Source organism: Erinaceus europaeus, chromosome 17, assembly GCF_950295315.1.
Source record: "Erinaceus europaeus chromosome 17, mEriEur2.1, whole genome shotgun sequence".
In the NCBI taxonomy this organism is placed as follows: Eukaryota; Metazoa; Chordata; class Mammalia; order Eulipotyphla; family Erinaceidae; genus Erinaceus; species Erinaceus europaeus.
The window spans coordinates 77611645-77633498 of record NC_080178.1 but is presented as its reverse complement, the minus strand read 5'-3'; the positions used below and the strand labels follow the sequence as shown (position 1 = coordinate 77633498).

At 43.1% G+C, this 21854-nt stretch overlaps 1 protein-coding gene across 1 annotated transcript in view; it reads left to right on the top strand.

Annotated features, from left to right (window-relative positions):
- FAR1 (fatty acyl-CoA reductase 1) overlaps window positions 1-21854 on the top strand; it is a 62611-nt gene that overhangs the window by 28484 nt on the left and 12273 nt on the right. The window contains exons 3-9 of the mRNA XM_060177125.1: window positions 2075-2250; window positions 9118-9297; window positions 12033-12210; window positions 13631-13675; window positions 13791-13909; window positions 14993-15060; window positions 16428-16599. Of these exons, the coding sequence (XP_060033108.1) occupies window positions 2075-2250; window positions 9118-9297; window positions 12033-12210; window positions 13631-13675; window positions 13791-13909; window positions 14993-15060; window positions 16428-16599 (938 nt within the window). The remainder of the gene's footprint in view (window positions 1-2074; window positions 2251-9117; window positions 9298-12032; window positions 12211-13630; window positions 13676-13790; window positions 13910-14992; window positions 15061-16427; window positions 16600-21854) is intronic.

The window sequence follows — 21854 nt, the reverse complement described above, 5'->3', positions numbered from 1 at the left end:
ATGTTCCAGGACCTGAACTCTCCCTCCTGCACCCACCCCAGAGCCTTTTACTTTGGTGCAGTGCACCAACGGGCTCCTTCTGCTCTGCTTGCCCCCTGAAGTACTGATCTTTTTCGTAATTCCATCTGAGTTCTTGCGCTCTCACTAGTTGTAGACTGGTGGCTACTCGGCATTGCCTGTTTCACGTGTACTGAGTGGCTGTCGTGTTAACTAGGTTTGGCAAAGTTTCATTCAGTCTGGCCTGCAGGACTCACTGCCCCTTCGGGGTAAAGGGGCCTTCTCCTACTCCCAGCGCTGCCGGTGTGGTCAGCGAACTCCCTGTCGTCAGCTTCTCGCAGCCCAGACCCACTGGCCAGTTACCGCTGCTGCTCCTGTTTCTGGGAGGTCAGATAGGCTTGTTCTCATTCCCAGAGGAAGCTCACAGCTCCATAACTTAACTCTCACTATTTGCCACCTAAGAAGTGTTTCGGCTTGGCGAATAGTCTTTATCAGATCAGGCTATCTAGAGCCCGTGTGGCAAGTACAGTTTTCCTTATCTCTCATATTCAGCCATTAGCCAAGTTTTACTGGATTGTTTTAAATTTCCCAGCCGCGATGACGCCCTCACTTCTGGGAGGCTCCGTGTGCTGCTTCCTCTGCCTGGAGCACTTACTTGCCTGTGCTTTATACTCTCGGGTTATTAGCCTAGATTAATTCTCTCTTCTACACGGCCCCTTCCCACTATAATTGTAACCCATTTTTATTTCTTACAACACTATATATTTTTGCTTTTTAAAAAATTATAGGGGGCCGGGTGGTGGTGCACCTGGTTGAGTGCACGTTACAATGCGCAAGGACCCAGGTTCAAGCCCCTGGTCCCCACCTGCAAGAGGAAAGCTCCAGAAGTGGCGAAGTAGAGCTGCAAGTGTCTCTCTGTCTCTCTTCCTCTCTATTCCCTCCTTCCCTCTTGATTTCTGGCTGTCTATCCAATAAATAAATAAAGCTAATTTAAAAAATAATAAAAAATAAATCTTTAAAAAATTCTAGTTTTTCTTGTTAGACTCAAAGCAACTTGAAGCAAAGATCAATTTTTTCTTTGCTGCCTCAGTATTTAGGCGTGTCATTCCCCTGAAATAGTAAATATTTTGTTTATTAATATAAAAACACATTAACATTGAGGAGATGAGCTAATCACGGGGCGGGGAGGAGAGTGATATGAATACATATGTGTGTATATACTACAAGTCACTTGGAGTCACTTACGAAAATGAGTCATCTGTATATGCTGTGTGACCTTTTTTTCCCCCACATCGAGAATTCCTGCTTGAATTGAGAACATGGATTTTAAGTGGAAAGCCAGAGTTGAGTACAGCAGTAACCTGGAGGGAGCATCAGTCTTCCCATAGACAGTCTGGGAGCAAGACTCAAATTTAACTCGGCATTCCAATATTTCTTTACTCTACAGTCATCTCGGAACTAATTATTACTTACACGTACTCTCTTGAGTATGCTGAAATCCTGTTGAATTTTCTGACTAGAATTCTATATACGGTATTACTTACTGTTTGTCCGGTTTATAATCTGATCTGTTTTCCAGCTTCGTTCTTTTAACATGTTTACGCTTTTCCTCATTTAAAATTATTTTGTTAAAGATTTTAGGTAGAACATGAATTGTCATATTTTACTCTAATCAAGGGTACAGGACCAAAATAAAATGAGGTTGCAGATTAAAGCCTGGGTGTTAGGTCTGAATGCTAATCATCCTCATGTTTGTACTGATTTTGAGGGATAAGACACTCCAGCCCCCCTAAGATGTGTGCAGTTCACATTTCATTAAACTGCCAACTCCGTCCTTAGCAAACTGCGCCGCCTTTCTGTATCTCAGCATTCCCCTCTGCAGAATGGAGAGAAGGCAGGTCTAATGGAGTGTTTGGTAGCAATTAGGAATAGCAACCTTAGGATTCCATAAATAGTTCAAATGTTAAAAACAGTGGCCCTTTCTGAGGAGAAAGGGAGAGATAGTGGGGTTTAGAAAGTTGAAAAGAACAGAACGAAACACAGTCCTAATTTTTTTTTCCTTTTTCCTTTTTGATAGCTCTTTGACAGAGTGAGAGATGAGAATCCAGATTTCAGGGAGAAAATCATAGCTGTCAACAGTGAGCTCACTCAGCCTAAACTGGCTCTCAGTGAAGAAGACAAGGAAGCCATCATAGAGTCGACCAACATCATATTCCACTGTGCGGCCACAGTGAGGTTCAATGAGAACCTCAGGTAAGTGCAGACAGGTCCACGCCATCCCCGAGCTTTAGAGATGCTTCCAGAGGCTCAGCGACAAGGGCTGAAGAGCTCCCTGCCAGAGCTTTCTCGCGTGCACGCGACCCAGGTCCAAACCCAGGGCTCAGCTTGCTGCCGGAGCTTCAGGGCCACGATGTCTGGCCTCCCTCCTCTTCCTCTGTGTCTTGTGTGTCTCTGTCTGTCTCTGAAAAAGTTGGTCTGGAGTGAGAAAGCCCCACCCAGCACAACCAGAGGAGGTCTCATTTTAATTCTACTTCTTACTCAAATTGTTTTGAAAATAGTTTCCCTGTGTTAACTATAGAAGTTCCCTGGACTCTATAAGTGTAGGTCAGGGTTAGGGTTACAGGCCAGAAATGGGAAAGTGTACAGTAGAAGAAAGAGAAGTCAGCCTTGGGCAGAATCTGAGTATTTAAAACGAATGTCTGGGGCCAGGCAGTGGTGCACCCAGTAAAGACTCAGATTCCCATGGACAAGGGCCGGAGTTCAAGCCCCCGGTCTCCCCTAGTGGGGAAGAAGCTTCCTGAGCAGTGAAACAGACCTATAGGTCTGTCTTTTTCTCTCCTCTCCTCTATCTGCTCCTCTCCTCTCAGTTTCTCTCTGTCTTTTCAAAAGAAGGGGGGAGGGCAGGAGAAAGCAACTTCTGGTGCTGCCAGTGGTTGAATCAGGCATGAAAGTCTTGTGGGTAATCACTATGCCGTCTCCATTCCTATGTCCTGTATTTTTTATTTTTTGACCAGGCATCAAACCTGGGACCCGTCATGCTGTGCATTACCACTGTGCTGTCTCTCCAGTCTTCTTATTGAGGGTGGAACTCATCCAAGTAACCTTTAGGAGAAGTACACTACGGTCCTTTCCAGGAACATTCTCTTTTTGCGTTCCCCTCAGGGTAAACAAGGCTACTGTCAATGAAAAGCACATCTTTTTAAAGTCACTGTCCTTCCTTCTTTGACTAGAGGCGAGTAGGGAAGTTTATTGCTCCTCTCTGCCTTGTCAAGACATGTATATTACTTGCCTCAGACAAGGCACAAAGTGTGTTTTTTTTTAATGATCTTTTTTATTTATTTTATTTATTCCCTTTTGTTGCTTTTCTTTTTTTCTTTTCTCTTTTTTAATTGTAGTTATTGATGTCGTCGTCGTTGGATAGGACAGAGAGAAATGGAGAGAGGAGGGGAAGACAGAGAGGGGGAGAGAAAGAGACACACCTGCAGACCTGCTTCACCGCCTGGGAAGCGACTCCCCTGCAGGTGGGGAGCTGGGGGCTCGAAGCGGGATCCTTATGCCGGTCCTTGTGCTTTGCGCCACCTGCGCTTAACCTGCCGTGCTACCGCCCGACTTCCGGCACAAAGTGTTTTTTTTCTCTCAAGTTATTCCTCATTTTCTGTGACCCAGAAGCTCAGTCACCATCCTCAGGAACCTGTAACTGGATACCCTTTGTGTACTTGTCCCCAAACTTTACTCTTCTAGTCCCCATAGTTTTGTAAATGCAAAGTCAAATGGCATATTGCCATACAGCCTAGAAGACTGTGTTCTCTCTGTGAAAAGTTCATTTGTTGGCTTTCCATTTGAGCAATTTTTGTCTGTAACTTGCCATAAGGAAGCAAGAAAAGATAGTCATGATTATAACATCCCATAACCCAACGTTGAATTAAATATTTTTCTTTTGGCCCTTTTTAGTAAAGTCTTTAATTACTGTTAAATTCAACTAAAAATAAAGGTACAGCAGTTGTTCTTCCATGAATCACTTCTTGTTCTTGATGACCTAGAACATGCTGGCCAGTCTTTAGGGGCCTGAAATACAATATTCACTGTGTCCCACTCCTCAGACAATACCTCACCATCCTCATTGCTTTGCTCTGTGACCGACATCAAGGTACTGCTTTACTGCCAAGTGGACCAGATGATATCTGGAGCATACTCTGGCCTCTTAAAAGAATACTTGGTTCTCTCTCTCTCTTTCTTTCTTTTCTTTTCTTTTCTTTTCTTTTCTTTTCTTTTCTTTTCTTTTCTTTTCGTTTCTTTTCTTTCTTTCTTTTTTAACCAAATACTGAATCTTGGAAAGTATACAAAACTTATTTTTAAAAAAAGTGTTCTTGCAGAGTATAATTTTGCTATACAGAAAATACAAACATAGGATTTCCAATTTTACTATAGAAATGATTTTCATAGTTAAAACTTTTGTGATGTGCTGATATTCCACCATACTTAATATACTGTAGTTTATGGAATGTTCACTTAGTATGGCAAGTTTAGGGAATTTTAAATGTCTTGAGATTCTTTTCTGATTCAGAACGTAGAATAAATGTTTCCTTAGTTCATTTTAGTTGATTAAGTAGATAAACGACTGTATCATTTCTCTAACTCCTGGTGCTTGTCCAAGTGCCTTTCAGATCATTGGTCCCATTTGTAGTGTCACTACCAACACACTTACTACTTTGCTCATTTTGTCACAGCACTGCTGACCTTGAAGATGGCAGTTCTCTACAACACCAAGTTGCAGTGCAATTTGATTGACATCTGGCACTGTTTAGTCAGAAATTGTACCCGGTGCCGCGGCTCACAGCCTTGGCTCTGTAAGACTGTCCACCACCCACAATCAGATAGCAGTTGCAAGTCTAACTCACTTCCTGTACCTCTCACCTAGTGGGGTTAAGTTAGGCCTTCTTGGGTGGTGGGGCGGGGTATAGCAAAATGGTTATGCAAAGAGACCTTCATACCTGAGGCTCTCAAGTCCCAGGTTCAATCCCCCACATTGCCATAAGCCACAGCTGAGCAGTGCTCTGGTTAAAAAAAAAAAAAAAAAAAAAAAAAAAAAAAAGGCCTTTTAAAATTTTTTTTATTTCTTTATTGGGGAATTAATGTTTTATATGTGACAGTAAATACAATAGTTTGTACATGCAGAATATTTCTCAGTTTTCCATATAACAATACAGCCCCCACTAGGTCATCTGTCATCCTTTTTGGATCTGTATTCTGCCCACCCACCCACCCCCAGAGGCTTTTACTTTGGTGCGATACGCCAGTTCCATTTCAGGTTCTACTTGTGTTTTCTCTTCTGATCTTGGTTTTCAACTTCTGCCTGAGAGTGAGATCACCCCATATTCATCCTTCTGTTTCTGACTTATTTCACTCAACATGAATTTTTCAAGGTCCATCTAAGATCGGCTGAAAACGGTGAAGTCATCATTTTTTACAGCTGAGTAGTATTCCATTGTGTATATAGACCACAACTTGCTCAGCCACTCATCTGTGGTTGGACACCTGTATTGCTTCCAGGTTTTGGCTATTACAAATTGTGCCGCCAAGAACATATGTGTACACAGATCTTTTTGGATGGGTGTGTTGGGTTCCTTAGGATCTATCCCCAGGAGAGGAATTGCAGGATCATAGGGTAGGTCTAATTCTAGCCTTCTGAGAGTTCTCCAGACTGTTCTCCACAGAGGTTGAACCAATTTACATTCCCACCAGCAGTGCAGGAGGGTTCCTTTGACCCCACACCCTCTCTAGCATTTGCTGCTGTTACCTTTTCTGATGTCTGAAATTCTCACAGGAGTGAAGTGGTATCTCATTGTTGTCTTGATTTGCATTTCTCTGACAACCAAAGACTTGGAGCATTTTTTTCTTGGCCTTTTGGATCGCCTCTGTGGTGAATATTCTTTCCCCATTTTTGGATGGGGTTATTTGTTTTCTTGTTGAGTTTGGCAAGCTCTTTATATATTCTGGTTATTAGCCTCTTGTCTGATGTATAGCATGTAAAGAATCCCATTCTGTGAAGGGTTTGTGGTTTTTAGTCTTGCTTTTATTGATGTAGTGGATCACATTGATTAATTTACATATATTAAACCAACCTTGCACCCCTGGGATAAACCCCACTTGATCATGATGAACAATCTTACTTTAAATTTTATTTTATTATTTATTTTAATTTTTTATTATCTTTATTTATTTGATAGAGACAGCCAGATAAGAAGGTCATAGAGAGGGAGAAAGACAGACACCTGCAGCACTACTTCACCACTTGCAAAGCTTTCCTCCTGCAGGTGGGGACCAGGGGCTTGAACCTGGGTCCTTGCGCATTGTAATATGTGCGCTCAACCAGTTGCCCTACCACTTGGCCCCAATGAACAGTGTTTTTAATATACTACTGTAATATACTGCTGCTGCCTCTGGGCCCCTCTTCACCACCTTTTTTGTTGTTCACTCCCACTTTTTTATTTGTAAAATGAAAATTTTCACAAGGTCATAGGATAAGAGGGGCACAGTTCTTACCACTAGAATTCCGTATCCCATCCCCTCCCTTGATAGCTTTCCTATTCTTTATTCCCAGGGTTCTTCTATGCTCCCGGTGTCTGTGAAACATTGCACTGTCTCCCAAAGTGTAATAGATGTCCTCTTGTTTGGATGTTGACCTCATTATTGTGTGCTTCAACCTTTGAGGGGCTTTTAGCTGGACTCTTGTCCTGGTTCATTTCCCCAGTATTTCTTCTTGTTGGTTTAACCATTTTATATAGTATGTTATGAGGTCCCTCTCTCAGTACTTTTCATATTACTGATCACTCTTGCCTGGATTGACTTGTGTCGAGGTAAGGTAATTTAAGGCTTCACAGTTGTGGCAATTGACAGTTGTTTCAATATTATCTTAATCCCTGAGTTGGAGCTCAGTGGCTTAAAAGCCTCTTTTGTTCTTTTTCTTCCCCGTAGGCTATGGGAGCCTGAGGGCTTTTAATCTATAAATAGGCTTCTTAGCTTAATCCCTCACTCCTGACCAAGAGATAAAACAGGGTGGGGCAGAGATAATCCAGTGGCTATGCAAAGAGACTCTCACAGCCCCACTGCTAGGCCACCCAGGTATAGATCTTCTCCTGAGTTTTCTGGTCAGTTCTCTGTCCCCTGGTGTCAGCACAGGGCCTCCCCACTGCTGCTGAAGCTTCTGAGGGCAGTGGCAATGGCGACTCACAGTTGCATTTGGTGAGTCTTAGGGGAGTCCTCTCCTCCCTTCAGCTGTCTTTTTGTTGGGGAAACAGACTGGAGGTGGTGTCTCAACTGGTAAACTGTGGGACTGTTACCCACCACTTAACTTCTCCCTAGGCTCCTCTCTGTCCACAAGCCACACGTGTTTGCACTCACTGGTGATACCCCACCGTGGTACCTCAAGTTGTTTTAGTCCTGCCTTGTTGCGGTCCCAGGTGGTCTCCTTTGGTATTCCTAGTTGACCGAGGAGAGGAGGGGAGGGGAGGAGAGAAACACAGCTGTTTCTGCTCCGTAGCCTGGCCTCTGCCAGTTCTCTCAAGTTAGGCCCCCTTATGACACTCTTCTTGGAGGTGATTACTTTGCTAGAGCTACTCAGAGTAACACTTACGAGATCCCTTGTTTGTTATAGAAGGCTGTCAGGCAGGAATGGTCCGATGGAAGAAGGTTGAGGAAAGCCCCAGGAGATTGCCTTCCCCTCCTGCTGTTCTCCAAATCTGCAAGTGTTCAGGATACCGGAAGCTCTCTGGGCCTTCTCTGGTGGTTTATTGGAGCTTGCTTTGCATAGGCGTGATTCATTAATCAGTAATTCATTAATCATTAATCATTGGCTAGTGATTCAACCTGCAGGTTCTTCTGCCCTCTGAGAGCTTTATCCCTTCAGTAATAATACTCGCTCTCTTTGCAACCTGTCCTCATCCTTGGTGCTTCTGTAAAAGTCACTTCATTGTTATAGAAAAAGACGCCACTGCTCTGCACTTAAAAGCTCCAAGGGTTTTGTGAGTTGTGAGCCAGAAACCATGGGTGATGGCACATATATATTTCTTACTTTAAAAAGCAGCATCACAGTAATAAGTAGACATTTTGAGGTCTTGAGTATGCATTATGTGACATGCGTAACGGTTTTATCATAACACGCCTTTGAGTTTTGGAAGAGGACGCTCTAGAGGTATTTTGGATTCATGGCAACAAGGAGAAGACCTTTTGGACTTGATTGCATATTAATATAATTTATCATTTCTGAGTTTCCTCTGAGTATTTTACCCTGATGTGTGATTTCTGTAGCATTTAAAAATTATTTGACCATTGTAATTCCTTCTGTGATTCATTCACATTATAAAGCAATTTTACTGTAAAAAATCAGTGACTTCATAATTGCATAAAAACCAAAGACTGAGATAATTCATGTTCATTTATTGGTCATTTTAATTTTAAAATTTGTACTTTAGTTCATAAATCCTCAAGTAAGTTTCTTTTTTTTTCTTTCTTAGAAAGAGAGAGAGAGAGAGGATGAGCAAGTGTGAGGGAGACTCTAGAGCACTTCTTGGTGCCGCCATGAAGAGATGCCAGGAGTGAGCCTCTGGCCCCAGCGGCCTCAGGCGTGCAAGCTGTCTCCTCGCCCTCACGGCTCAGCTTGTTTTAGCTTCGCCTGTTACAGCTTAGCTCCAAGGCTGAGCAGCTGTCTCCCTCACTCATGAAACCTCTTTTCTTTTTTGTTTCTTTTTATTTATTTATTTATTAGTGGACAGAGAGAAATTGAGAGGGGAGAGGGAGATAGAAAAAGAGAGAGAGAGACACTTGCAGCCCTACTTCACCACTCATGAAGTTTTCTCCCTGCAATTCGGGACCAGGGGCTTGAACCCAGGTCCTTGTGCACTGTAATGTGTGCGTTTAACCAGGTGCGCCACCATCTGGCCCAAAAACTTCTTTTCTGATTATAAAGTCTTTTTTTTAAAGCAGAACTGATAGAATGGATATACTTTATATTGAAACAAAAATCTGTCTCCATCTCTCCACTGAAATTATTGTTTTTCTTTTAAGTAGGCAAAGTACATGGCATGGCCTCCGCACTTTTCACTGTCACTTTCTCTCTTACAGAGATGCTGTGCAGTTAAATGTAATCGCGACACGACAGCTTATTCTCCTGGCGCAGAAAATGAAGAATCTGGAAGTCTTCACGCACGTGTCAACAGCATATGCCTACTGCAATCGAAAGCATATTGATGAAGTCGTCTATCCACCCCCTGTGGATCCCAAGAAATTGATTGATTCTTTAGAGTATGTTTGTTTGTGTAGCATCTATAGACATTTTCTTTGGCCTCATAATTTCAAGTCCCCAGGTTTTACCTGTTGATGTGTTCATCCATCTCGACAGCTGTTTATGTCTTGGTGCACTTTGCTCCCCTCCCTTCCCCTCCCTTCCCCTCCCTTCCCCTCCCCTCCCCTCCCCTCCCCTCCCCTCCCCTCCCCTCCCCTCCCCTCGCCCCACTCTCACTTAAGTGTACACACCCCAGTTCTGTTCCAGTAGCCAACTACCATGGATTCCCTTCCTTAGCGAAGTCGGTCTGAGGCTTGACTTTGGACCCTGTGTGATGGATCGAGGAGAGCGTCTGTTTTCCAGTGTGGCTGACAGGTGCCTGATACCTTAGGCTGTGCCTTTTCAGCAAGGGAAACAATTCAGGATCATAGCCAGAGCAAAAATGGTTCTGCTTTGTTCTTTCCTTTTTTCTTTGACAGCCAACCTATAATTTTATAAAAAGAGTCCCGCGTCCATCACGTATTTACAAATCCTCTTATTACTCTGGTTTTTGTCCCTCCCCCTCCCTTTTTTCCTTTTTCCTCTCGGACACTTTTCTAGTTCATCTTAGATAAGCTTTCTTTCGAGAGACACTGTCTGTGCGCAGCTTCGAGTCACCAGCCCTGCGTGCTGCAGTGTTGCTCGCTCCTTCTGCCCGCTGCCTCTTAACAGAAAGACGTCACTTCTTTTCTTTTTCTGAGGCTTTCTGCTATGCGTGGTGAGGAAACAGATTTAACAAGTTAGTACGGTCGGAGTTTTCTTATTCTTTTGTTTTTTTCTAATTTTTTTTATTATTTATTTTCCCTTTTTTGTTGCCCTTGTTTTATTGTTGTTGTAGTTATTGTTATTGATGTCGTCATTGTTGGACAGGGAAGAGAGAAATGCAGAGAGGAGGGGAAGACAGAGAGGGGGGGAGAAAGACAGACACCTGCAGACCTGCTTCACCGCCTGTGAAGCGACTCCTCTGCAGGTGGGGAGCCGGGGGCTCGAACTGAGATCCTTATGCAGGCCCTTGGACTTTGCGCCACTCCCAAGGTCGGAGTTTTCTGTGATAATTCCTAATACCATTTTTCAGATGATCCCAGAATCTACCTCATTTTTCTCATGAATCAGTAAGCAGTACTGAGTCACTTAAACGTTTAACTTTTTTTCTGTTAGAATTTGGGTTCCAGACATTTTTGTTCCTGAGAAAAGAACCTGTCACCTAACTCTGTCTTTCCTTCCTCTGCTTGCAAAGACACCTTGCTAACAAGTGACTGTAGGAGGACTCACACCAGTAATGAGGCCACGGTCTCCTTACTGTAGGCTGTTTTTGCGAGAGGCCATCGCTTCCCTTTTTCAAACCTTGTGTCACTGGAATTTTTCCCGAGTTGAGTAGCAACCCCTCTTCAATTTTATTTGTATTCTTTTCTGTCTATATACAGAAAAGTAGTTCAACTTAAGGAAAAAAAAATCTTGATGATCTTTCCCTCAGCCTCCCTCTGTTACTGAGTGTTGTCATTCGAATATGCCAGTATCACCGGGTATCCACACAAGTATGCGTAGCGTTGCTCACTGTCAGGACAGTCATCTGAGAAAAGCACAGAACATTAGACTTGAAATTGACACTGGGAAGGACCATCGGTGTGGCCTTGTAGGTGCCCCCCGTCCTTTGCTGATGGTCAGAGAATTGGAGAATTTTTATGACTTCATTGTAGGTTGTTAATTGAATTTTTATGTTCTGATTCATTTTATTATTTACCCCAGTATTAGACTCTTTGGTGAGAGCATTTAATTTTCAGTGCTTCGCCTTAAATTTTTATTAGGTGATTGGACTTTTATATTATAAATGTCCGTTCATTGCAAATGTATTTTTTTTTTTTGCCTCCAGGGTTATTGCTGGGGCTTGGTGCCTGCACCAGGAATCCACTGCTCCTGGAGGCCATTCCCCCCCCCCCCTTTTGTTGCCCTTCTTGTTGTAGCCTTCTTGTGGTTATTGTTGTTGTTGATGTTGTTCATTGTTGGATAGGACAGAGAAAAATGGAGAGAGAAGGGGAAGACAGGGAGAGAGAAAGACAGACACCTGCAGACCTGCTTGTAACGTGACTCCCCTGCAGGTGGGGAGCCGGGGGCTCTAACCGGGGTCCTTAAGCCGGTCCTTGCACTTTGCGCCACGTGCACTTAACCCGCTGTGCTACCGCCCGACCCCCTGTTGCAAATGTATTAACATGTCACACTGTAAGGTGGTTATGTACAGATTGATTATTTCTAATCTGAAGTTTTGGACCGCATGTATTTTGGAATTCAGAAAGGATTATTTCTAATCTAAAGTTTTGGACCACATGTATTTTGGAATTCAGAAAGGAAGTGTAGTCTGTTCTGTGCACCTTCAGCTAGGTCTGTGTTAGCGTCCTCAGCAGACACAGATGAAGCGGATGGATACTTACCGCCAGTGGGACTAGGAAAGGTTGTGGATTGATTCAGACCAACGTTGGTGCTACATTGGTGCCGTGTGATTTATGAAAGAATTTTTGGTTGTCAGACCTTTTTAGACAGAGTAACTGGATTTAAGACGTGTTGACTTGGAGCTGCTATTTAATGGGCTGACTTCAGTTTTTTAGTAAAAGCTGTGAAGTCATTGGAATCGACACAGCAGATATTTGAATGTGTGAATTACTTGGTTCTTCATTGAAGTCAAGCACCTGACATTAGTTTTGCACACTGTTTATTTCACCAGGTGGATGGATGATGGCCTTGTGAATGACATCACACCCAAGTTAATAGGCGACAGGCCCAACACATACATTTACACGAAAGCACTGGCTGAGTATGTCGTACAGCAGGAAGGAGCCAAGCTCAATGTGGCAATCGTGAGGCCATCAATTGTTGGTGCCAGTTGGAAAGAACCTTTTCCCGTAAGTTAGAAATCTTTGTAAACATTTGAGATGGAGGAGCTTAAGACACAACTCTATGAAAACACTGGCCGTGTGTAAGAGCAGGCATTACTGCAGTGAGCCAACTGCTAGCCTGGGGCTCCCACTCAATCCTGAGCATGCTTTGCTGCTGTCTCTGTCTCGCTGTGGTTCTATCTAAAAATGTTAGCCTTTGTTGATGAGTTTCTTCTGCAATGGTGGAGGAACTAAGTAAGAGAATCTTAAGAGTAATGCTTATGCTATAGTCTCTTTAATACCAAAAAGAGGAAACCTTCCTGTATAGAGCACAAGCTAAGAAACATTTCCATGATAATTTACAGTAGAAACACAATAGTTTATAGTATTTAAGAGTCCCTGGAATAAAAGGAGTGCTAGACTGTAGCTAGTAGATGGACAGATTTAGGAGGGAACTAGGTCTGTTTCAAAGCAGTGAGTCCCTCTCGTGCTGCTTTGGCAGTTACCCTGTTTTTCTCTGCTTTATTCAGTAACTTTGAGGCGGATTACCATGTTCTCCCAACCTCAAATCATCACACCAGTAAACAGACAAAATCAGACATGAACAGGCTTAATTGTTTTTCATTTATTTACTTATTTATTTATTTATAAAAAGTAAACACTGAAAAAACCATAGGATAAGAGGGGTACAACTCCACACAATTCCTACCACCAGAATTCTGTATCCCATCCCCTCCCCTGATAGCTTTCCTATTCTTTATCCCTCTGGGAGCATGGACCCAGGGTCATTGTGGGATGCAGAGGGTGGAAGGTCTGGCTTCTGTAATTGCTTCCCCGCTGAACATGGGCGTTGACAAAACAGGCTTAATTTAACAAAAAATATTTGACAGATCTAAGCATTTTTTATATATTTTTTATTTTCTCTTTTGTCGCCCTTGTTTTTTATTGTTGTTGTAGTTATTATTGTTGTTATTTGATGTTGTCATTGTTGGATAGGACAGAGAGAAGTGAAGAGAGGAGGGTAAGACAGAGAGGGGGAGAGAAAGACAGACACCTGCAGACCTGCTTCACCACCTGTGAAGCGACTCCCCTACAGGTGGGGAGCTGGGGGCGCGATCCTTTCGCCGCTGGTCCTTGAGCTTTACGCCATGTGCACTTAACCGCTGCGCTACTGCCCCACTCCCAGGTCTAAGCATTTTTATAGAAATATTTTTTCAGTGAATTTATGAAGGAGTAAATAATTCCTTGAAAATTATTTTTCTTAACCATTTGCTTTCCCAGATGAAGACTGCTTCTCTTTGGGGCAGGGAGACATATTCTGCTCTGATTGTACTATATATTTCCGTTTTAAGAAGAAAACTTCTAAGTAGACATGTGGAGTTACAGATATAAAGAAATATATCTCTAGTCTTGTAATATTCTAAGCTGCACTCCCTCTTTTAATCAGGGATGGATTGATAACTTTAATGGACCAAGTGGACTTTTTATTGCGGTAAGTAGACCGTTTGATGCATTTCTTCTCACTGCATTTTTTCCCTACACATCTGTAGAGGTAAATGTGCCCCTGCTTTATATATCTTAAGGTGTTGTTTTTGATTTCTACACAGGCAGGGAAAGGAATCCTTCGGACAATGCGCGCCTCCAACAACGCCCTTGCAGACCTTGTCCCTGTAGACGTAGTTGTCAACACAAGCATTGCGGCAGCCTGGTATTCTGGGATTAACAGGTATACAAGGTGATGCTGTTGTTTGCTATGTATATAGCGACCGAGATATATATATCTCGCTTTAATATTCCTGTGTGTGTGTGTCTACATACCATCACTTCAACTCCAGGAGTTACTTTATTACAGGTCATCAAGTGCTCACTTAGATAGCGTGTTGCTTTGCCATGTGCATGGCCCATGTTCCAGGCCAGTCCCCTCCACAGTGAAGGAAGCCTCAGTGTTATGGTCTCTTTCATTCCCCCTCTGTCTCTGTTAACAATGAACATTCATTCTCATGTACTGTCTACAGAATGAACAAGTTCATTAGGGATTTGGGGGCATAGAGGACCCAAGCTGCCCACTCCCCCACAGCCAACCCTCTCCGGATGATTTTTTAACCCAAATGAAAATTTGGTGTACAATTAGCATATATATAAAGAGCTGAAATTCAGACTGGCTCCCCCCCCCTTTTTTTTTATCGTTGTGGTTATTATTATTATTGTTGTTGTTGTTATTGATGTCATTGTTGTTGGATAGGACAGAGAGGAATCGAGAGAGGAGAGGAAGACGGGGAGAGAAAGACAGACACCTATAGACCTGCTTCACCACTTGTGAAGCGACTCCCCTGCAGGTGGGGAGCTGGGGGCTTGAATCAGGATCCTTACATCGGTCCTTGCGCTTTGCGACACCTGCACTTAACCCTCTGCGTTACTGCCCGACCCCCGTATGTTACCAGAAATACCATACGGAAGCAGCTTTAGTTCTTCAATTCAGTGCTCTCCCAGCTGAGCTGTTTTGGCTAGAGACCAGCTGTCATCAATGCAGAGACCTTTTAAAAAGGAGATAGCCTTTAGAAGTGGCAGTTAAGCTCTTCCTAGCACCCCCCCCCCCCCGTAAGAAACTTTTGAAGGCAGTGTTTCATAAGCCTAGAGAATGGAGGAGTATGAGGGGATCCACTTCCTCATTTTCTTCCAACTCACTATTGATTGTAGGAGTTATGCCTTTGGTCCTCATTGCATCCTCCTTGAATCTTACATAGGATTCAGATCGGATACACCTGACTGACCTCTTTGCTTTTCGTCGTTTTGATCTTTCTCTTTGCAGACCAAGAAGCATCATGGTGTACAACTGCACAACAGGAAGCACTAACCCTTTCCACTGGGGTGAAGTTGGTATGACTCTACCTGTGCTTTTAAATGTTAGGATAAATCTGAACTTAACATTTTCGCTGAGACTTTATGTTAGAGCAGCCCATGAGATATCAAGGCCACGAAGTTACCAATTCTTATTTAAGTTTTCCTAGTGGTCTTTAATGATGTCCACAGGTTTAAAAAAAAAAAAAATCTCCTTTCCCGCTTGTCTAGTCCTTAAGTTTTTTCTGATGCTGTATGTAGCAGCCTCAGTGATAACCTCTGGCATAGAAACAGGGCTTTTTTGTTCTCCCTCACTGATACTCTCAATCCTGAGTTGTCTACCTATAGACAACACACTTCCATCTCCAAGGAGACAATTAGTGGTTCTCCAACTAGAGGAGATAGCAAGTAGGATACATTTTGTCATTCTATTAATTTATTTAAATGCACAAATTTCACAGCAGGTAGTATGTTACAGGAATAACTACGTTACAGGAATAGTATTAAAGTTTACTGAAAATATATTATGATGTTGATGTTATCGTAAAAAGGCCTTATTTTATCTATAATTGAAAGGCCTTATCTTATCTAATTGAATACATCTCATTCAATTATAGGACAACTGCAGGAGAATTTTAATTTTAAAGTCATAATTTTATGTCACTTGCCCTAGGGTTTTTGTTACAGCTTTTTAAAATTTCAATTGGAAAATTGAACACTAAGACACTTGAAAAAAAAAAGTCTAGGCTGATGCTGACTTCCTGGTAATTATTAAGTAGTCTCTAGAAAACTTGAAGTGAGCTAGGGCTTTGGTCATTGTTGTGTTGTAAAGTTCCATAAAAATCAAAGTGAGCATTCTTTTTTAGTGAATGTCAGTAAACATTTTCATTGCAGTATTAACATATCTGATTGCTTTGATATTGTTTAAGCTAAATAAGTTACAGCAGAAATTAATTTTGGGTTGTCTTGAGCTTGTTGATATATGCCGATTTGCGTAACTGAATTATTCCAAGGCTGAGGATGACCACCTTCCTTTTTTAAGTAAGTACAATAATAATCTGGAAAGAGGAACAGAAAGAAAGAAGCTATCATGAGAGGTGCAATGTAGAAAGTGACATTGTAAGCTGACATAGGTAAAACATTAAAAGGACTTTCTTTTTTTGAAAGAGTGAATTTTAGCAAAGATTCATTGCTGAGCAGTGACGGCTCTGTGGAACCTCTTGAGTTCAGGAGTCTCCCCGCTTTCTCTTAGCTACTCGGAGCGTAGAAAGCTTGTTTCCCAGATGCGCAGACTCTGACATCTTTGGTAAAATACTTTGCTTTGTAAAGACGTGATTTTTTTTTTTTTCTTCAAAACTTGATTACATGGTTATTATCAAAGCTGTTACGCAACTTTTCTTCTTCAGAATACCATGTAATTTCCACTTTCAAGAGGAATCCTCTCGAACAGGCCTTCAGACGGCCCAATGTAAATCTAACCTCCAATCACCTTTTATATCATTACTGGATTGCTGTAAGCCATAAGGCCCCAGCATTCCTGTATGATATCTACCTCAGGATGACTGGAAGAAGCCCAAGGTAATGGTGACTAGCTCTGTCTTCTCTGTTCCTCTGACTGTTAAACAGCCTGTGCTTCCACTAAAATGCGTATTAACTCTGTATTTGTTTGTGCTTATAAGAAGGCGTAGTGGTCTTTTGTGAATGGAAGACACTTCAATTTAAGGCTTGGTCAGAAAAGTAAAGGTAGTATTCTAACCCACTCTTAATTTATTCTCAAGTTTGGATGATAAATTACTACTGTGTGCTCAATTCTAGGCCTAATTTAGGCATATTTTTTTCTGTATAAGAAATAATATTCAAAATGCTTTGACACTTATCTTTTCTACAGGCTATTATCTAAATCATTCCTTCAAGATGAATCCTTTAAACCAAGTATTAAGGCGCCCCAATATTAAGTTCTGTTCCAACAACTTACTGCTTCATTATTGGAAGGGTGTCAGACACACAGTGCCTGCATTATTGCTCGATCTGGCACTCAGGTTGACAGGTCAGAAACCGTGGTAAGAAGAATAGCAGTAAATACACTATGTCTTGGTAAGGTGGTGGAAGCTTGCTGGAGAGACAAAACGTCGCTAGCATGAGCTTTACCGTTAGAATCACTAACCTGACCGATCACAATCACAATCAGGACACTAGGACATTTCTTCAAAGCTAGGGATTCTTGGGGACACCAAATCTCATCTGATTGGACCGCCTAGCCTCAAAATCCCATAATACAGGAAATGTCCGGCGTCAAGGTTGTCATTGTTATTATAAGCTGAAATAGAGCCCTTCACCTCTACCCCTTTAAAATTTGGGGGTGAGCTTTAGCTTAGGGGTAAGATTATTCTTCCCAGTGGATTCTGCAGTTTTCTGTGGAAAAACATGTCTAATGCTTCTAGGAAACGGCTTCAAAATAGTTCAACTGCCCATTCAGCTTATAATATGGCAATTACAATTTTTGACTAATTTTCCAGGTTAATGACAAAAGTTACCAATAGAGAAAACCCATTTTATTATGTTACAGCTTTCCTTCTTTCTTTATTAAGATCTTTATTATTGACGGCTTAGGGAAGTGCACTGTAAAAAGAGATTTTTAACTACATTGGCTTTACACGGAACCTTTGGTGACTTCTGGTTTCAAGTACATGTTGAGTGTATAGTTTGAGTACACACTGAATCTGCGACTTAAGTCTGTCTGCTTCCTGTGTGAAGAAGACGCTAGTCCCAGAGCTTTGACCAGCTGCCAGATGTAGCATGCCAGGCTCTGAGTTACTGGTAGGGATTTTGCTGTGGGTTCACTTGTTTGTTGTGTTCCCAGCCCTATAGGCCAGATACTGAAATATGTAAGAAAGGCAGCTTTAGATAAAGGCATACTTAATGAAATTAAAAAGTCAAAACAGATCAAAATGATTTTCAAGCTTTTTCTTCCTTTTTCAAAGCAGAGCGTTCGTTGCTCAGCTCTGGTTCGTGGTGAGGTGGTGCTTGGGACTGAGCCTGTGCCTACTGATGCCTGAGGAGGCGTGAAATATCCTTATCTTTTTTAACTATCTCCCCAGTCCTATTTCCAGTTTTTCTAGCATGAGCTATAAAAAATATATATTTTTTAATGTCATCGGTGACATTCTTTTGCGACTAATGCCCATATATACAGTTAAGTGATGTTAATGCGTACCTTTTTTATATTAATAAAATTGCTGCGAGTTAGACTGAGAAAGACAAAGATGAAATAAATAAGAGTCAAACTAAACTCCAGTGCCTTACACAGAAAAGGAGGCTTAATAAAAGTTGAAAAATAAGTGAATAGTCCAAGTATATCAAATAATTAATGGTGAGTAAATCGACAGAAGCAATAATGTCAAACCCAGTGACGTCAGGCAGTAGTAGACATCTAACTACTTCCCTGGGTTTATTATTTCTCTCAGGATGGGGGACCTGGGCTTAGGAAGGGATCGGCTGTTCTCCAGGGTAAGGGCCTTTCATGTGGGCACGGCCAGCTGGAGCTCAACAGGGGCTGCAGTGGAACAGCCAGTATCATGTCTCCGTGCGGGGCAGTCCACGAGACTGCCGGCATGGCTGCTGCCCAGCCTCGGGGAGTGCCACAGCACTGCGCCCACCTCACTCTTGCGGGGAGTCCCAAGTCCTCCCGAGATTCCGGGGAAGGGACTACAGAGAGTGAGCAAGATCGTGTAATGAGACGAAGAGTCCTCTGAGGCCTGAGTTCAGTCTTCAAAACTACAGATGTGTACGTTCCCTGTCCCCCAGTTTGTGTCCCCGCCCCACCCCCACCCTCTTCTCTTGAGGGAAGCTCAGTTATTGTTAATGTCTGCTGGCTTGTCTCTTTATTTTGTTGGGCTTGTTCATCAGTTTTCATATCTTTGCACTGAGAACTTGGTGGAAACCATCCAGTACGTGTCCCTTCCCTTCGGGCTTATTTCACTTCACAGTCAGTCCCCTTAAGCCCCTTCCTGCTGCTGGGAAAGTAGTGGACTTCAGTGCTTGCAGTGGAGCCCAAGCTTTCATGCACCATCACTGAGCTGCCCCTAGCCCAGCCCACCCTTCCTGCCTCCCTCCCTCCCTCCCCTTCTTCTTCTTCTTCTTCTTCTTCTTCTTCTTCTTCTTCTTCTTCTTCTTCTTCTTCTTCTTCTTCTTCTTCTTCTTCTTCTTCGTCGTTGTCTTCTTCTCCTTCATCATCATCATCTTCTTCTCCTTCTTCTTCTTCTTCTTCTTCTTCTTCTTCTTCTCCTTCTTCTCCTTCTTTTTCTTCTTCTTCTTCTCCTTCTTCTTTTTCTTCTTCTTCTCCTTCTCCTTCTTTTTCTTCTTCTTCTTCTTCTTCTCCTTCTTCTCCTCCTCCTCCTCCTCGTCCTCCTCCTCCTCCTCCTCCTCCTCCTCCTCCTTCTTCTTCTTCTTCTTCTTCTTCTCCTCCTCTCTCTCTCTTTCTATTTTTAGGATGAGAGGGGTCAAGATAGAGGGAAGAAAGCAAAAAGCACTGCTCTACCATCCATGTAGTTTTCTACTTGCTACTCCCAAGGTGTCTGGGGGGTCATTGCAAAGCTTCACTCATGGGAAGTAGACATTCTGCCACTGAAGCAACTTTTCTTTCTCCCTCCCTCCCTCCCTCCCTCTCTCTCTCTCTCTCTCTCTCTCTTTCTTTCTTTCTTTCTTTTGTCTCCAGGGTTATCACTGGGGCTTAGTACTATGAATCCACTGCTTCTGGAGGCCATTTTTCCCCCCTCCATTTTGTTGGATAGGACAGAGAGAAATTGAGAGAGATGGGGAGGATAGAGAGGGAGAGAAAGACAGACACCTGCTTCACCACTTGTGTAGCAACCCCCCTGCAGGTGGGGAGCCGGGGCCTCGAACCGGGATCCTTAGCCCGGTCCTTGCATTTGGTACTATGAGACCCGCTGAGCCACCTTTCTGTTCTCTCTCCCTCTCTTTGCACGTGCAGTGCCACCACTCCAGGCTAACTTTCCACTCTTTGTTTCAGAGAGGGAGCGGGAGACACCGCAGCACTAGAGCTTTCCCTGGTCCTGTGGCAGCCCCGTGCTGAGTGTGGCCGTGCGCATAGCAAGGCACATGCCCTTCCAGGCAAGCTCTCCTGTAGGCCTGCTCACTGTTGAGAGACAGGGAAGACAGAGCACTTGGTGGCAGGTCTGGTGCTGGGAAATGGACCTGCGGCCTCATGCATCCGGTCCTGCACTCTACCTGGTGGACACCTTCTCCAGACCCCCCCCCCCCCATCTTTCAACACTTTTTAAATAGCTGAATCCCACTGTCTTCCTGTACCACTTAATTTCCTCCCGGCCATCTACTGTGAGGCACTTGTCACCTTTTCCTATTCTAGCTATTCAAGAAACTTTGTGTGCTGGTGTCCTCACCTTCTTCAGATGCCCCACGAGTGGGATCACTGGACTGGATGGTAGCCGTAGCTTCAGCTTGGCGTGGAAGCCTCACAGTGTTTGCCCAAGTTGAGCCGTGGCACCGATCTCACACATTTCCCCGGCGGGGCCAGTAGCTCCTCCTTTGACGTGCCTTCTGCGTCCCTCCCTGCTGCTGCGGCTGCTTGTAGGAGCCGCTCCCAAGGTGCCGGGCGGCATCTCATCGTCTTGATTTGTCTTTGCATAACGGTCGGCGAGTCCTTCACATGCCTACTGACTGACGGCTTATGTGTCTTCTCTGACGGCGTGTTGCTTTCAGATCCTCTGCCCATTTCGTACTGGGCTGTTTGGGCTCTTGGCTGTTAGAGCACCTGAGCTCTGACCCACGTTGGACATTAGCTACTTTGTAGACGTGTGATGTACACATATTTCCTCCCGTTCAGAAAGTTGTCGTTTCCTTCTGCTAATTCTTTCTTTCGCTACGTAAAAGCTTTCCAATCTGATGTAAGCCTGGTTGTTCATCTTTACTTTGATTTCTTGCTGTTGGGGTTTTGCCTGCCAAGAGATTTCAAAGGTAACATCATAGTATTTCGCCTATGCCTCTTGTGTCCCTTATAGTTTTCGGACTTGCATTGAGGTCTCTAATAACACGTTGACTTGTGGGGCTGGAGACACTTCTGTTTCATCCTATCGTATCTGGCTGCTCACTTTCCCTGTACCATTTGAAGAGACTTGTTTCTGCATTTTATTGTCTTAGATTATTAAAAAAATTTTTTTATTATATTCATTTTCCCTTTTGTTGCCCTTGTTTTTATTGTTGTTGTTATTGATGTCGTCATTGTCATTGTTGGATAGGACAGAGAGAAATGGAGAGAGGAGGGGAAGACAGGGGGGGAGAAAGACAGACACCTGCAGACCTGCTTCATTGCCTGTGAGGCGACTCCCCTGCAGGTGGGGAGCCGGGGGCTCGAACTGGGATCCTTACTCCTTGCGCTTTGCGCCATGTATGCTTAACCCGCTGTGCTATACCGCCTGACTCCCAGATTCTTTTTTTATTTTTTTTAATTTTTTTTATTAATGAGAAAGATAGGAAGAGAGAGAGAAAGAACCAGATATCACTCTGGTACATGTGTTGCCAGGGATTGAACTCTGGGACCTCCTGCTTGAGAATCCAATGCCTTATCCACTGCACCACCTTCCAGACCACTGTCTTAGATTCTTGTCATAAGCTAATTACCAGTAAATGTGAGGGTGTATCACTGGGTTTTCATTTCTGTTCCACTGATGTATAAGTATTTTTATTTCAGTACTTTGCAGTTTTAATTACTGTTACTTTGTAGTATAGATTGAAGTCAGATGAGGTGACACCTCCATTTTTCTTTTCCTTCCTCAGATAATGATATAAATTTTAGG